The sequence below is a fragment of the Barbus barbus genome (genome assembly GCF_936440315.1).
Source record: "Barbus barbus genome assembly, chromosome: 24".
NCBI classification, from domain to species: domain Eukaryota; kingdom Metazoa; phylum Chordata; class Actinopteri; order Cypriniformes; family Cyprinidae; genus Barbus; species Barbus barbus.
The window spans coordinates 15366478-15382839 of record NC_136752.1 but is presented as its reverse complement, the minus strand read 5'-3'; the positions used below and the strand labels follow the sequence as shown (position 1 = coordinate 15382839).

At 39.2% G+C, this 16362-nt stretch overlaps 1 protein-coding gene across 4 annotated transcripts in view; it reads left to right on the top strand.

Moving 5' to 3' along the window:
• The window catches only part of LOC306844206 (transcription regulator protein BACH2-like), an 88303-nt gene extending 73733 nt beyond the window's left edge, over nucleotides 1-14570 (top strand). For all 4 annotated transcript variants that reach the window (XM_079376169.1, XM_079376167.1, XM_079376170.1 and 1 more), the window contains exons 3-5: nucleotides 2774-4261; nucleotides 11497-11703; nucleotides 13544-14570. In XM_079376169.1, coding sequence (XP_079232295.1) covers nucleotides 2774-4261; nucleotides 11497-11703; nucleotides 13544-13996 — 2148 coding nt within the window. In that variant the 3' untranslated portion in view covers nucleotides 13997-14570. The remainder of the gene's footprint in view (nucleotides 1-2773; nucleotides 4262-11496; nucleotides 11704-13543) is intronic.
• Nucleotides 14571-16362: the final 1792 nt, after the last annotated feature.

Below are 16362 nucleotides of genomic sequence, written 5' to 3'. Positions count from 1 at the left end.
AATATTCAGCCACATATCTAAATTTTACCGGAATATTTTAAAATATGATAAGGAAAGAATTTTGATTTATTTAAACATTCATTTCAATCATCGATTTAAATAATGTATTTAATTCAACATTTTTAATTGATTACTGGATATGAATTGAATACTAATGCCATTTATGCTACTGAAACATAAATAAGAGAGGTAATTAAAACATCTTAGGAAACTTGAATGAAAAAATGCATTAAAATCATTGTACTATTCACAATAATGTTTAATTTTATATCTCCCACAAATGATCCTGAATATTCACTAATTCAAGGGTCTTTATTAATACTTGTATGATAAGGTTACACTGATCTTGCTTTAAAAAATCCAACATTTGTTTGAACGAAATCTCTCCTTCGTTCTGTTTTCTGTTCCTTTCTCTCCTAAGTGGACACACTTCCTATCTAAGAGCCATGATCATCCCCTTCAGACACACTCTACATACAATCCTCCCCCACGCCCGTACACTGTACACACACATACAATACACACACTAGCACACACCATCCCCCACAAAGATTACGAGTCAGCAGCTTCCTCTCAACAGTGACTGATTGGTGCTGTTGTGTTGCCAGCGGGCAGATGAGCCTCTCTCTCTCGCTCTCTGTACTATAATGCGTCTACTGGACACAGACAGCCCCGGATGACTCAGAGTCGGTAGTCATCAGTTTTGTTTGTGTGCATATTTGTGGATGCTATAGAATCCTTTGTTTGTGTATGATGGATGAGTATGACATCACTGAAGGAGATGGAAAATAAATGTCATCTATTATTCATTCAAATCTGTCGTAGGAAGATTTGATATGTTCTTCATTCTGCACATTGCAAGAATTGAAGTCTATAGATTTGCACATTATCATACATCATTACACACATCTCTGGAATGCTTGATTCTGATTGGTCAATCACAGCATATCACAGTCGAATATTCTTGTATAATGAAAACTAAACAGTTTACTGTTGTCCCTGGCAACAAGTCTCCTACACTGTGCTGGGTTTCATGTTTTTGCATCATGTCTTTCATCTCACATACAAAAATAATGTAACTGAAAGTATTTCATGTCCCTTTTTTTGGAAATTAGCCATACAATTAGGGGGATGATGAACAGTCAGTTGATCATTATCACAAAATAAACCTCTTCAGAAAGATTCTGATCACACTATCGGGGTTTATTTGGAGATAATATCCATCTGACTGTACATTTATATGTTATATTTTAAAGGAGGGAAACCGTTTCTTATGTAGTGTCTACTTATTATTTGCATTTAAGTTTCAAAATATAACCAAAGTCCAAAGTCTGTGCATGTTCTGCTTTTCAGACACTGGTATTTCCTTTTGAATATATTCAAATATAATTGATAATTAATACAGGTAACATTCAAATGACTTAAAAATATCCTCAAAAGTTTGTACAGGAAAAAAAGGTTTGAAAATATACTAAAGAATGTGTGCTTTTGTGATTTTTACTGTAATCAAAGAGACAACAGTTAGCTTAATCCATAGTCTTTGACTCATTGACTTCACGCTTTGACTCATTGTAACAGACTTATTTAAACATAAGCTTGGGATTTCCCTCCATGCCTTTGCCCTGACTGTAAATACAATGGAAATATCTACAAAACAAATTATTTGGTTCTGGTGTTATAGTAGGAAAGAGGTTTTCTGAACTCCCTTCTAAACACAAGTGTGAGGATAACATCTAGGAAGACTTACTGTAGCAGTTTGTCCCTATCAACAAAACAAACAAACCCATGGTCTTGTCTCCCATTCATTGAACATAAAGAGTTGATCTAATTCCCTCCCATCTATGAGCACAAGTTCACTTGTGCTGTTAAGCACTTTACATCATTGAGGGAGAAGAGAGAGGGCTTTGTGGACTGAACAATGCTGGCCCAGATCAAAGTCCAGCCATTGTAATGTGTCTGAGAACGAAGAGCACCTACATTGATGTCTGTCCATGACGTTTTGACTCTAGCATAGCACAGGCAAAGTCTGACTCAATGGCAGAGAAAGAACCAGATCCAAGGGTTTTGAAACATTTTAGTACTTGTTTTGACTTGAAAAGCTACATTTACTGATGTAACGGTAATGTAATAATTAGTTTAATATGATTTCTCAATCAGCATTCAACTAAAATTTCTCTAGTTTACAAGTGAGCCTATACATAGAGTTATATAGAGCCTGTGTTTATAGATCTCACAAGGTGGGGGTCTCAAAACATGAAAAGCTGTGAGTCTGGGTTATTATTTTCTCCCCACCTAAATGCACTTACTCACATGCGCTAACAGCGCAAAGGCCACAGTGGGCCTGCCAAGCTTTTGCAGGCTCAGGCATTTATCTAGCATTAGGCCAAATGGAAGGCTTCCATATCTGTCTGTATAGATGTGACATTATGTTTACAAACCCACAAGCTTCTACCTTTTGCTGCAATACCATTTGCAACAAACTGGGGGAGCTAGGCAAGCTTAACCTAGAGAGGGGAATGTCAGATGTCTTTGTTACATAAATGAGGTTGGTCTCTTGACCTTATCAACAGCCTACCCCTTTTCACTTTTTATTTCCCGCTGTATAGAACGTTCGGTGCTGACCTGATAAAAGATTAACTGCCACTTTACAGTGTTTGTTTACGGTCATTTGAGCTGTCGAGTTCTCTCAGCACACTCCAAGTGCCCTGAACAATGACAGTGCTGATGGTAACATTGGCAATTTCCCCTGTGCTTTCTGTGTGTGTGTCCGCAGGTCAGTGCCCAGGGATTCGCTCCATTGTTACAGTTTGCCTATACGGCTAAGCTGCTGCTCAGCAGAGAAAACATCCAGGAGGTCATCCGCTGTGCTGAATTCCTGCGCATGCACAACCTGGAGGACTCCTGCTTTCGCTTCCTGGAGGCCCAACTGCGCAGTGAGGAGGATGGCCTGGTCCTCTGTCGCAAGATGGCGTCTGAGAGCAACCACTCGGAGGATGAGAGCATGCAACCTGAGTTGCTGACAACAACGCCAACTGCAGTGACCCTGTCTGGCTCTCCACGCTCTCACCGTGAAAACGCCCTGAACTCCTTGCGGCGGCCAGACCATGAGCGGCTGGCAGCGACAGAGGAGTTTGCTGATGGACAGATGGACTTCGAGCGACACGGCACCTCAGACCTGCCACGATGCCCTAAATACAGGAAGTACCAGTGGGCATGCAACAAGCACAATAACGAGACATCCTCACATACCAGTACCTCAGGTTTTCCAAGCACATTCAAGGAGATGAACAGGCCAGCTGTGATGCAAATCAAGCAGGAGCCACGCAGCGAGGAAGAGTCCATCTCGCTTTGCTTGTCAGGGGATGAGCAGGACGGTGGTGAAAAGGACGGTGTGGCTGAGATGGAGCTGGATGGTTCCATCGCAGTGGACCAACCAAAAGGCAGCAGCAAGTCACCCACCTGCCTACGAGCTCTCTTTAAGAAGGACCTGCCTAGCGCACCCCAGCAGCTCTTCACTAACAGACTCGTCAATGCCCAGGATAAAGTAACCACTCAGGGAGACCACAAAAAAGACTACAGGCCTTCGCTTGGCAATGAGCTTGGCGTGCCTGTGGCGTTCCCCAAAGACGCAGATGGTTTCCCGCCAGGGCTTTCGTTGAAGTCAGTTCCCTGCGATGATGTGTGCAAGCTAGAGGTCGAGCCAGACCGCCGCAGTGTCATCTTCTCCTCAGGGCCCTGTGACCGACTGGGTACGCCCACCCACTCCCATCCCAGCGGGAACTCACTGGAGAAGGAGCTCTCAGAACACATGCCAAAGGGACTGTGGGCCGGCGCCAGCCAGTCCCTCCCCAGCTCCCAGACCTACTCCACCAGCACAGCCAGCGACCCACCCCTGCTTTGCCGCCAAAGGCCCAATACCAGCTGCCCAGTGCCAATCAAGGTATGCCCGCGATCGCCCCCCTCAGAGACCCGAACTCGGACCTCCAGTTCCTGTTCGTCGTATTCTTATGCTGAGGATGGGAGCGGTGGGTCCCCCTGCAGCCTGCCGCAGTTCGAGTTTTCCTCCTCGCCTTGCCCCAATGTGACACGGTGTCTCACGACTGACCCGCAGGAGGCAGGCGGTGGGACGGATGCGCTATTTGCACGGGTGCGGCCCAAGATAAAGTGCGAGCAGTCGTATGGAACCAATTCCAGTGATGAGTCAGGGTCCTTTTCGGAGGGGGACAGTGAATCTTGTCATGCTCGAGAACAAGGCCCTGAGGTGAGTCTTTCAGATTTCTCTCTCGTGTTTACCAGTTGTCCAACAGTCGTCCTTCCAGAAGCACACTATGCATCTCATACCCTGATGTCCATTCATTCAGAAACCAATTAGATTGCTCATTCTGCCCTCATGCTGTTAGAGACTTCCCCTTTGATCCCTATTCATTGAATAGAGCTGCAGACTCCTAATGGGCCAATAAACACTGTAATAATTTTCATGTATTGACCGACATGAACGTGAATAACTGCAATGATATTACTCTGACCTTTTGTGTGTTTCCTGGAAAAGGTTCAGCGTGTAGAATAACGTAGAGAGGAGCAAACATGATTTGACAATCAAGTTTTGTATAGGGAAAGCACAGTAAGCTGTGACTGAAATCGGGTCTCTTAACAAATGATCTGTCCATTGACAGTAGAGTTGGGCTGAGATTTGGAGAAAGTGATAAAGGGATAGTTCACCTAAAAATGACAGTTTAGTCATCATTTATCACTCTCATGCTATTCCAAACCTGTACGACTTTCTTTGTTCAGCAGAAGACAGATGTTATTTCTAAAAATGTCTCAGTGTTTTTTGTCCATATAATGAAAGTCAGTGGGTTCCTGTATTATGTTTGGACCCCAGTGAGTTTTATTATATGGACAAAGCAGATGAAACATTCTTCAAAATATCTTTCATGTTCATAGAGCAAAGAAAGCCATACTGGTTTTGAATAATATGAATACAGGATGATAGAATTTTCATTTTTGAGAGAACTATCCCTTTAAAGTTGATCATATCAAAATTCAATCAATTTTGAAACCATTTTCTCAGTCTCTGTGTTAACATGGCAATGTACAGTACAATGGAATGATGAAGATTAAAGAAAAACAGGGCAAAATAGGGCAGCTAAGAATAGGTCAAAAATATATATAGCCGTACATACTGTAGGCAAAACAGTAATATGTAATGTAATAATAAGCTACAATTCACAGCCTCAGAAAGTTGAACGCGAGATAGAGAATCAGAGCATATGTTCACACACATACAGTACTTCTTAAACTCAAGGTATATGAGATTTCTCACCGCCTTCCTAACGCAACTGCCCTTTGATGGTGAAGGCGAGACATTGATAAAAGACTGTTTATGAGATTTGATATGAAGAGAAAGAATGGATAAACACTTACAGTATGTGAAGTTGCTTAGATCATGTTGTCTGATCTGAGTGCGAGTTGAGCGAGATTTCACTAGGGATGATGTTGTATATTTTGAAAGAGTAAATGACTATAAAGGAGAATGGGAGATCTTCATCTTTATAGACTGGAGATGAGACCTTTAGCAATGCATGTAGGGGCCATGATGGAGAAACTGGTCCGTTGCCATGGCAACACTGAGCACTCAGGAATGAATTGGCTAGTTTTCAGCAGTTTATGCATTGTTTCTGTGTTGTGCTTTAAAGATGTGAGACACTGTGCACAGCATCCAAACAGCTAGACAAGCCAGATGTTAATGTCAGAACATCTGACTCTTCATTTGGCTTTTCAATGGAGCTTTGTTGTTCAACTAATTTACTCTCTCTTTCCAGTTTTCATTCATCAACAGACCAAAAATCACTTAAAGATTACTAAATTCGCTAAATGGCTTCATTTAGTTTCAGGTACAATGGAGTTGGAATTGTATCTCCAGATAGTCAAGATCTCAGATAGCTTCTGATGCTGAAAGCTCTCATGACACTAGTATCTGAAATACCATTTCATTCCAGAGTTCATTCTTCTTCTCAGTTTCGTTCTCACTCTTGTTCTACAACCTGACCGTTTCTTTGAAGCTAGGCTGATAAAAGTCTTTTAAAAGAACTGAAAGTCTCGCTTCTTTTATTCAGAAACTTCATCGAGAGCAAGCGCTACCTTTCATATTTCATACTTCATATGCTGTAAATTGGCTTTTTTTTTCACTCAGTGCTCAAGAAACATTTCTTATTTTTATCAGTTGAAAACAGTTATACTTAATATCTTACCAAAAACATGTTTAAAAATTATTCGTTTTTATAAAAACCCATGCTTATAGAATAGATAAACAAACTCCCATCTTTCTGTCTATCTCTCTAGTGATATGACAGCATAAACATAATATAAACACAGACTTTTGAGGGAAAAGACTCTGTCCTTTCTGTGGTTTTACAGCAAACGGCAGGTGAGAGAAAGAGCATGACAGAGAGAGCAGGATCTGCACACAAAGAGAGAAACACAGTCTCAAAAATAGCTTCAGCCTGCTGCTTGACACAATGAATTCAAGGGAGGAAGAAAGTTGTTCAACTGTAGGCTAATCATAGTGCTAGTCTAGGTCTGTCTAGATACTGGAGTTAAACCAGGTCTTTGAACTTCTCTCTCCTTCATGAGGCATAGACAGTATCACTTACCCTCTGATCAGGACCTATTCAAACAGGAAGAGCTGAGGTCCAAGAGCAACTGTATTCCCATATCATTTGATCCGGCCTTACTTGAACCTGTTTCACACACAATAATATATACTTTTTGAGGTTCAGTTGACACCAAGAAGATACTGAAGGAGTGAAATCTTAACCACTTTTTAACTCACTCTGATAGTTAACTGAAGATTTCACTGTAGATTGACAGCAGAAATTTCAGGAGAGGGGGCAAAGAAAGGTCCTGAGGAAAAAAAAACTGTATTTTTTTTTTTAAGGGCTGTAATCATATCTTGAGATCTTTGAGAAGATTTCTCCACCATTTTCTTTATGCTTTAGTCATTCGGTTACACTGAGTGAAGTATTGATCTCGAAGTGAGTGGGTGTGATCAGAAAAGCCCACAGATGAAAATCACACTCTTTTTTTTATTCTCATTCTTCAAAAATCATGGTGCAAAAATCATTAACCCTTTAGCTACATGCACCGCAGGAAGTGAGGAGTGAAGTCAGAACCATTTCTGTTCCTCTCATTCCGTCTTTAAAGCCAAGCCGCTCTCTCAATATGAGCCGATTGTGGTCTATGAATTATTCGTCAGACGTTGCAAACTGTAAAACCGCACGACTGAAATGTGCTCAAGGTGAAAAACTGAAATATTATGAAAGCTCACTGTTTGTTTGTTCAAGTAGAATCGGATATTACGTTTCTGTTTAATGAATGGATGTCTAGTCAGTCTAAAACTCGGTTAAATGTGAAACTTGCAGATATTAAAAAAAACATAAATGGAGTGTAAATCGTTTGTTATATTGGAATAATGATTTATAGTCAACTTTTTTTTAGTAAACATTATCAAAGGTGCCGATTTAAAACATTACCATGAGAAATTTCTGCTTCTTTTCTCAGTTTTATTTAAATTAGTACTAGATTTATATATCAGTCAAATAACTGTCTGCTATTTTGAACTTTTTGTAAAAAAAAAAAAATAATGAAAAGAAATTAAAACAAATGCTGTTCTTTTGAACTTTCTATTCAGCAAATAATCCTGAAAAAAAAAAAATCAGTTTCTACAAAAGTATTAAGCAGCAACTTTTTCCGTCATTGATAATACTAAGAAATCAGCATTTCTGGAAGACTAGAGTATGGGCTGCTAAATATTCAGCTTTGCCAAAACAGGAATAAATAACATTTTAAATTATATTTAAATATAAAATTTATTTTAAATAGTAATAATAATTTCTAATAATTCTGTATTAGCAAAAAATAAATAAAAAAAATATATAGTTTTTGAGTTATAGTAAGAGCTATACGTTTTTACACAATCTATACAGCTCAGATAATTTGGTTTTGGGATAATTTTTTAATGAGAAACTTATGGTCACGATGACAATTCTAGGAATTTAATTGGTATTTTGGCAAATCCAAGTACAGTTTAAGACGCTGTTGAGCTCTCCTATGAAACCGACTGATATTAATAGAGTCTGTTTCTCAGGAGAAAAATTTGAGAAGCTGGAGATTTAAGTCTCTATTAGCTCTTCATTTAAACTGATTACCGCCTAAGAGAAAATAATTTCATTCCTACAGGTTTTTGCTTTTTACTCCAGATGTGTTACATTAGGAATTTACCACTGACCTAGACAGGCATTCATACAGGCCATTTGTCTTAGGCATACACATACACGCTTTGGTCCTGATGGGGAGGAAGCCCCATGGTGACCACAGACAGGCCCATCACTCCATTAGACAGAGTGAGTGTGTGCATGTGTGTCTGTCCTGTGTCTTTGAGAGGGGGGATGCATGCAAGTGTGTGTGTGTTCATGGATAGCTTTCCCCCATTACTCAGCCCCTGTGGAGAGTTCCAGTAATAGCAACAGGGCTGAGAGAAGAAAAACAAGAGAAGAAAGGAGGGAAGGAAAAAAAAAAAGAGGAATATCTTAGGGGTTGTTTCAGACTGTTTTCTTATCTGTGTCACATGGTGTCTCATTACCGAGACATGTGAAATGAAGGGATGCATAGCAGCACAGTAACGATTCTGGGAATGTCTGAAGGACAGTAATGATATTTAGCAAATAGATTTATATAATTTTAACATTTAATTTAAAAAAATTAATTAATACAATTTAAGCATTTTAACTGACCAGACGGCTAACTTCGCTTGTTATTTGCACATTAAAATGCATTTCCACAGTTTTTACTCACATTAGACAGGAAATTAAGAACTCATCAAAGAGCTGGTGTGCCGATAATATTGCTAAAATATCTGTGACCTCAGGCATTTGGCCTCTCTCATTCCAGTCACCTCTTTGTTCATCATCTTCCCACAATTCCCTTCTGCAGATGTCCATGCTAAGAGAAAGGAAGCAAGGGACAAAAAGAGTGGGGCCACTTTGCTCCCAGTAACAGATGAGTCCTACTTTTCACTCCAGACCCATTTCAAGAATAATGACCTATAGAAAGAGTAAAGGGACAAGAGAAGAGAGAGAGAAAGAGAGACAGAATCGGGATCACATTTGAATTCACAAGTGCAGCTGGTGTGTGTTCTGTCATCTCTGCTGGCTTTCTAAACTGGTTCTGGTGGTAAGACACTAAATATAGACATCACTCTTACGCTACTGCCACACTCACACACACACACACCTCAAACCAATATACCAGAGAGGGGAAGGACACATGAGAAGGTCATAGAAAGAAAGTGTCTCCTTGGACCGTGTAAAAACACATTTCCCTCCGACTAAAAAATCTGATCATTAATACAACAAAAAAATCATACTGAGCATGTATGCAGAGCAATTCTCGATGTCGGCTGAGCTGTGAGAGTAGAAAAAGGTCTGTCCATCATTTATTAATGATGCCGTAGAGACAGAACGGGCCGACCTGCCAGTGCTCCGGGCCCCCTGCTGCTCTGCACCAGACTGAGCCAGATCTACACTTTCATCTTCTCTCAGTCTCAACCAGAGTCACCGTGGGCTTCCCAGCAGAGCGGTCCACTTCACATGGAAGAGTAGCTGCACCGCTGTGGTTCAGGTTTATGGGGTCATAATCACACAAAGCCCATGTGAGTTTTTAAGTAGGGCAGTACTATAGTCAGTATACTGGTTACACTATGGTTGCCTCATTCATTAACAACTCTAGTTTATGTGAGACTATTTTCATGTTATGGCCAATAACCGATATTAACATTTTGTAAAAAAAAAAAAAATCTAAATAAATTGAAAATAAAATCCCAAAATTAAAATCGGTCATTTTGAATGCATCAAGTGAATTTACGCATTTGATGTGCAGTATGAAAATAGATATACATTTTGAGATATCCATTAAAAGTGTTTTAAACATGAATTATTAGTGTTTTAAATTGTGTGCATTTAAAGTGTGCATTAGATGATGGCAAAGATCATTTTAAAGGCAAATATACGGGAAATGAACACATTGCAAAATCTAATATTGACCAATAAGATGTAAAAAATCTTTAATGTCAACTGATTATTGATAAGGTACCCATATATTGAATCATTTTCAATTATGTACCATCTTTCCATGTGGTATTTTGAATAAATAATAAAAAGAATACATTTATTCAGCAAGAATGCATTAAATTGATCAAAAGTGACAGTAAAAGTTTCTTTTAAACTTTCTATTAATCAGAATTCTGAAAAAGCCACAAAAAGCACAAAACTGTTTTCATAATTGATAATAAGAAATTATTCTTGAGCACCAAATTAGCTTATTAGAATGATTTCTGAAGTTTCACGTGACACTAAAGACTGGAATAATGACTGCTAAAAATTCAGCTTTGCCATCACAAGAATAAATCACATTTAAAGTATAGAAAAATAGAAAACAGTTATTGTAATAATATTTATTATTGTTTATATGTAACAATATGTCTGTTTTACTTTATTTTTGATCAGATAAACGTAGACTTGGTGACTTTTTAAAATATTAAAGTCTTACCAACCCCAAAACTTTTAAAATCGTACAGACAGAAGTCACCAGAAACATAGTGTTAAGCAGGTACAAAGACAAAGGCAATCTCTCTCTCAGAACCCTGATAGATGTTGTATACCACCAGATTTACCTACTACTTTGTTAACCTGAATTTTCCTCGCCTCGTGACACTCATTCCTTCATTTATCCCTTGTGATAGCTCACTCTGACAACAGCAGGGTGTCGAAGTATGACATGCCCTCAGAAAGCCCTCCAGACCATGATGGAGAGAAGTCAAATGATGCTTTATACTGTCAAACGCTCATCGTACACGAAGGAGACATGATTTCCTACTCCGCTGAGTGAGTGTATGTTAGCGGCGATATGTTCAGAATCCAGTGACAGCTTAGTTCGTTAACACTTGTTATTTGCATTCTCATGCCCTCTGGTTATCACCTGACAGGAATGTGAAACAGAGGAAGAAACGACTAAAGCAGCTGAGGGTTTTCATCTCATTTCTCAGATAGAAAGATGCTTTCTTGTTCCTGTCTTTCTCACTCTTCGTTCTCAGTCTTTGTTCCTGTCTGTCTTTCTCGCTCTTTTGACCTCTTTGTTAATAAGTGATGCTGGTAGATGTTGTAAGCTTGTGATGTTAGAATTCATGAGAAATGCTCTTTGTACTTGTGAAGAACTGTGTTCTGCCTCCATCTAGTGGTGATGAAATACATTGCAAATTCTGTTACATCTTTATTTCATCAGAATTCACAGATCATTTTCCTAGAAGGATGATGTTTATTGTGTCGAGTTCCCTTGTTCTGCCATCAGCCGTCAATCAGTTGAGCTCTGACGTAGAAATGCTTTCAGGAAGAAGAACAAAAAGGTCACAGAATAACGCTTTGCTCATGTATGTCTTTACAGGTCAAGCTTCCGTTTCCAGTCGATCAAATTACAAATCTTCCACGCAACGACTTCCAAATGATGGTGAAAATGCACAAGCTGACCTCAGAGCAGCTGGAATTTATCCACGACGTGCGCAGACGCAGTAAGAACCGTATCGCGGCCCAGCGCTGCCGCAAGAGGAAACTTGACTGCATCCTGAACCTTGAGTGTGAAATACGCAAACTGGTAAGCACGCAAACACCTCGCTGTCTCTGTCCTGTTGTATGTGACACAACATCTTTATTTTACACATTGGCCTTCAGGTTGTTATCAATCACCACAAGCGGCAGGGGACCTTATCTCGTAGGCTGTCACGTTGCCATGGCAGCACCGCTACCTGTCAATCACAAAGCCGGTCCCGTGCTGTTTCCATGATGGAGGCGGAGCCGACTGACTTTGATGTGTGATGCAGTGTATGTGCATGAAGCCTGACAGCCTGCGCTTTGATGCCACATGTGCATCCTCTATATAATCTCGCAGAACAAGGCAGGAGAGATGCCTCTGCTCCTCTTCTTTTCCTCCTCCTGCTCTTCCATCCTCTTATCGTCAGAGTTTGACAGCTATATTAAAGCTCAACTGAAATGAAGTTGTAGCATGAATGAATTTATGAAGACGGGAGATGTGTGAAGTATGTAGATCTCCATAGAGATTGAGAGCGGGAAGACAGTGTTAGTGCTGCAGATATAGATCATTGTACATTCATAACAAAGTGTGTATGCATGTGTGGAGCAGGTTTTGAGGACCAAATGTTGTGGGGACCAAAAATGTTCCTGCAAGAATAGCAAACCATGAAATCACCTCATTGTGGGCATCAGGCTTAAAAGACAGTAAATAATGTTAAATGAAAACCTACATAATATGATTATGCTCATTAAGTTTTTATTTTACTGTAGAGTCCCTACAATTAAATAACTGTGAATATGTAAATATCAGGGAATTTTAAAAGGTGATTTTTCAGGCTTGGAAAAGTCATTTTAGTAAAATCTTTAAAAGTCATGGAAATTTCTATTTTTTGACTAGTGACTATATTTATGTCCAATACAAATATAATGAAATATTTCAGTGCATTTAAAAAAAATATATACAACATTATTAATGTGCCGTTCAAAAAGCTTGTGGTCATTAAGATTTTTTTAATGTCTATTATGCTCATCAAAGGATGCATTATTTGTTTAAAAATACAGTATTATTTGATTACAAATACTGTTTTACACACACATATATACTGCCTTGCAAAAGTATTCATTACTTATATTAAAAATTATCATTTTTTTCACATTTTGTTATGTTGCAGCCTTATGTTAAACTGCTTTAAATTACTTTTTTTCCCACATCAATTTACACTCCATACACCATAATGACAAAGCAAAACATAGATTTTTGACAACTTTGCAAATGTATATTCCTGTGTTGGCAATGCTGAATTTTCAGCAGCAATTTCCTCATCCTTCAGTGTCACGTGATAATTCAGAAATGATTCTAATATGCTGCTTTGATGCTCAATAAACATTTCTTATATTTATATTTTTCTGGATTCTTTAATGAATAGAAAGTTAAAAGAAGAAAAAAAAAAATTGAAATATTTTGTAACATTATAAATCATATAAAAAACTTTTTATCCATTTCATGCATCCTTGCTGAATAAAACTATTACATATCGTATGTATATACATATAGGATTATATTCAATATGAAAAATATTTATATTAAGTATAGTTATTTTTACGCTGCACTGAAATATTGATATATTAAGAGCGTAAAAACATGACACATCAGATTATCAGTTGAGGGTGAAAACACTTATTAGATAAAGTAAATCTAATCATTCAGAAAACTGATACTTGACACACAAATTTACAAGTAATGTGCCCAGCAGTCTCTGCAAAAGGATGTCTAAAAATACTTATTCGTACTCATTAACAACTCCGAAGGTCATGCAAGATCATGGTTATTTATTAGTCAAAAAGTGTGTGAACTTTGCTGCACACATGTTTCAAATGTGTGTGTGTGTGTGTTCACCCTACAGGTGTGTGAGAAGGAGAAGCTCTTAACAGAGCGCAACCAGTTGAAGGCGTGCATGGGAGAGTTATGGGAGAATTTCTCTTGTCTATCTGAGGAGGTGTGTCGAGACGTGCAGCTGAGCCCAGAACAAGTCCATCACTACTGCCCCATTCTGCGCCCCGGCAACCAGGCCCTGCCCACCGGCAGCATCGACCTCACCACTTGCTCCACCCCCGAACAGAGCTTCCACAAATCAGCCACCGCAAAAGGCGGTCAACCGCGACCGGCCCAGTGGAAGACCGGAAACGGGTCCGAAGATGCAAGCAACGACAGGGAGGAGCAAGAACCCGGCTCCGCCTACCTGGAGGCAGGGCTATCCCTGGAACAGTCCAATCAGACGGTGACAGTAGACTTCTGTCAGGAGATGACAGATAAATGTACAACCGACGAACAGCCCAACAGAAAGGACTGTACCTAATGACGGTGGTTTCTCTGTGTTGATTTGTTTTACAATGTTTTTTTTTTATTATTTAATTTAGTTACGTCTGACAAACCCTCAAAAATCGAGGGCTGTTGAGATGGCCAGCCTCTGCCAGTGTTTTTGATTTTTTTTTTTATATATATATTTATGTCTTTTTATTGTCTTTTTTTAAACAAAGGTTGACACTACAGTTGTCTTAACAGCAGCAATACTGTTCTCCAGGTTCTGTCTTATTCAGCCATGGCAGAGTGGCTGAGACCTTCTCACAGAACTTCACGATGGTGCTACACCTTTCCATGACAGTGGCAACACTGTCTGTTTCCAGTTACAGTCCATTCAGATGGGATGGGCTCTGACCACATCTCAAATTCAGACCTCTACGGACCTAGCAGCAGCTTTTTGCTCTCTCTATCTGTCTCTCTCTCTCTCTCTCTCCACCCCACCTCCATTCACTATTCCTGCCCTCTACCTCTAAATCTCTACCATCCTTCTCTCTTCTCTTTCTCTTTGTGGCCCTTGTCACAGTAAATTCAAACTCAGGAAATATTCTGAATGTTCAGTATAACTCATGAAAAAAAAAAAAAAAAGAATACAGATTTTTTTCTACAGCAGCTAGACTGTAAATGTCCATATGCAAAAATGTCTTCTGCATCATACGTTTGTAGTGTCTGTGTTCCACAACACTTAATTTGTACAGATGGTGGTATCTAAAACATTCCTCCTTTACCTTCCACAGCACTGATACGAAAGAATGACGGAAAGACAAACGATACGCATTGTAGTTTCCCCATCTTTTGCGTCAGCAATACTGTTACCATTGGATGTTTTCGAGAAGTGCTTGCTCGGCAGAAAGCGTATTGTAAATAGTGCAGCGCATGGAGACGGTTTCGGTAATATTGTACAGGTAGAACTTTTAGATGGCTTTTTAATTTTTCTTTGCTTTCTTTTCTCTGGGGTTTTATCAAGCACCTTTTTGTCACGAAGGGAAAATTGTTGCTGTTTCCTGTCTCAAATGAATTCCCCATGACGATGGGTGTGCTTAAACTCAGGAAACTAGCATTCTTACACTCATGCATGCACACACACGATCGCATACGAACCCCCTCCCCTCCGCCGGTGCAGTGCACAGAGCCCCTTGCATGTAATTTGGATGTAAATGGTGTGCGTAGTGGTGAGCTGTTCTCCTTTAAATGTGAAAAAGTGCTCTCTGAGGAAACCTTATTTCTTATCAGTATTTACAGTGTGTTCACGGACACCTCCGAACAGTGTTATCTAAAACAAATGTCACACAATCCCACTCCCTTTCAGTTTTGGCCCGTTTTACAGCTCTGACAGGAACAGGAAATGATGTTGAAGTTAATTAAAGGGCTTTGACTTTGGCTTTTTTCTTCTCTCAGCACTCTTTGACCGTCTAGCACTTCAGAAAGGGTAGATTTCTTTTTCAGGACCCTAAAAGTCTGAAATTGAAGCACTTAACGCGGACACTTAAAAGTGTCTTTTCAGGCAGATGATCTTTAACAACTTGGTATCTTATAAAGAACATTTTCAGGTTCATTTAAATAAAATTAAAAAATAAGGGAGTGTTCAAACTGCATATTTATGGAAGACACTAAACAAACTTAATCTTAAATAGCATCAAAAATCTGATCTGAGTTGGATGGAATAAGCCCATTCTTTAAAGTCGTCCTATATTTCCCTTTATTGTACATTTGTTAGACACGTATATCCATACTAATGGGAATGCATGCTGCCTGTATGTTTTATATAGTTTGTTTAGAGTTTCTTTGCCTCAAAATGTAGGCCTCAGAAAAACAGTTTGATGGTTGTTTACTCTGGTTTAGTTGAGTATAACCTGAGAGCGTTTTTCTTTTAAAAAATTGGATCTCCCAACAGTTGGAAATGCCTCTCATTTGACACAGTTCAATATTATTTGAATGACCTTTGACCCCTAGAGCTCTATGTATGTGTGCTTGTGTATTTGCCAGTCTGATTGTTAAGTATTCAGACACCTTTCACGTTATAATACATCCCCTCTCCCTCTCGTATGCAAGCACACACACACACACACACACGTCTCTCCTGGGATGTAGAATCTAGAGGTGTTGTGATGGATAGTTCTGTTGTTGTTTTCATTGTAGATCTTTTTCTCTTTCTCTCTTTCTCTTTTTTTCTAAAGAAATTGAAACAGTATTTGCCATTTCGAAATTGTAATCAGGTACAAGACTAGAACTAAAGATTTATGGGTCCAAGTGGACATTTGTGCACACATATGCAAATCATCCCTATAATGATGCGTTTTTCTTATTTCATGTTGTATAAATAATGAAACGTGGAAAGCATGAACTTCCACTTGACAAGCACAC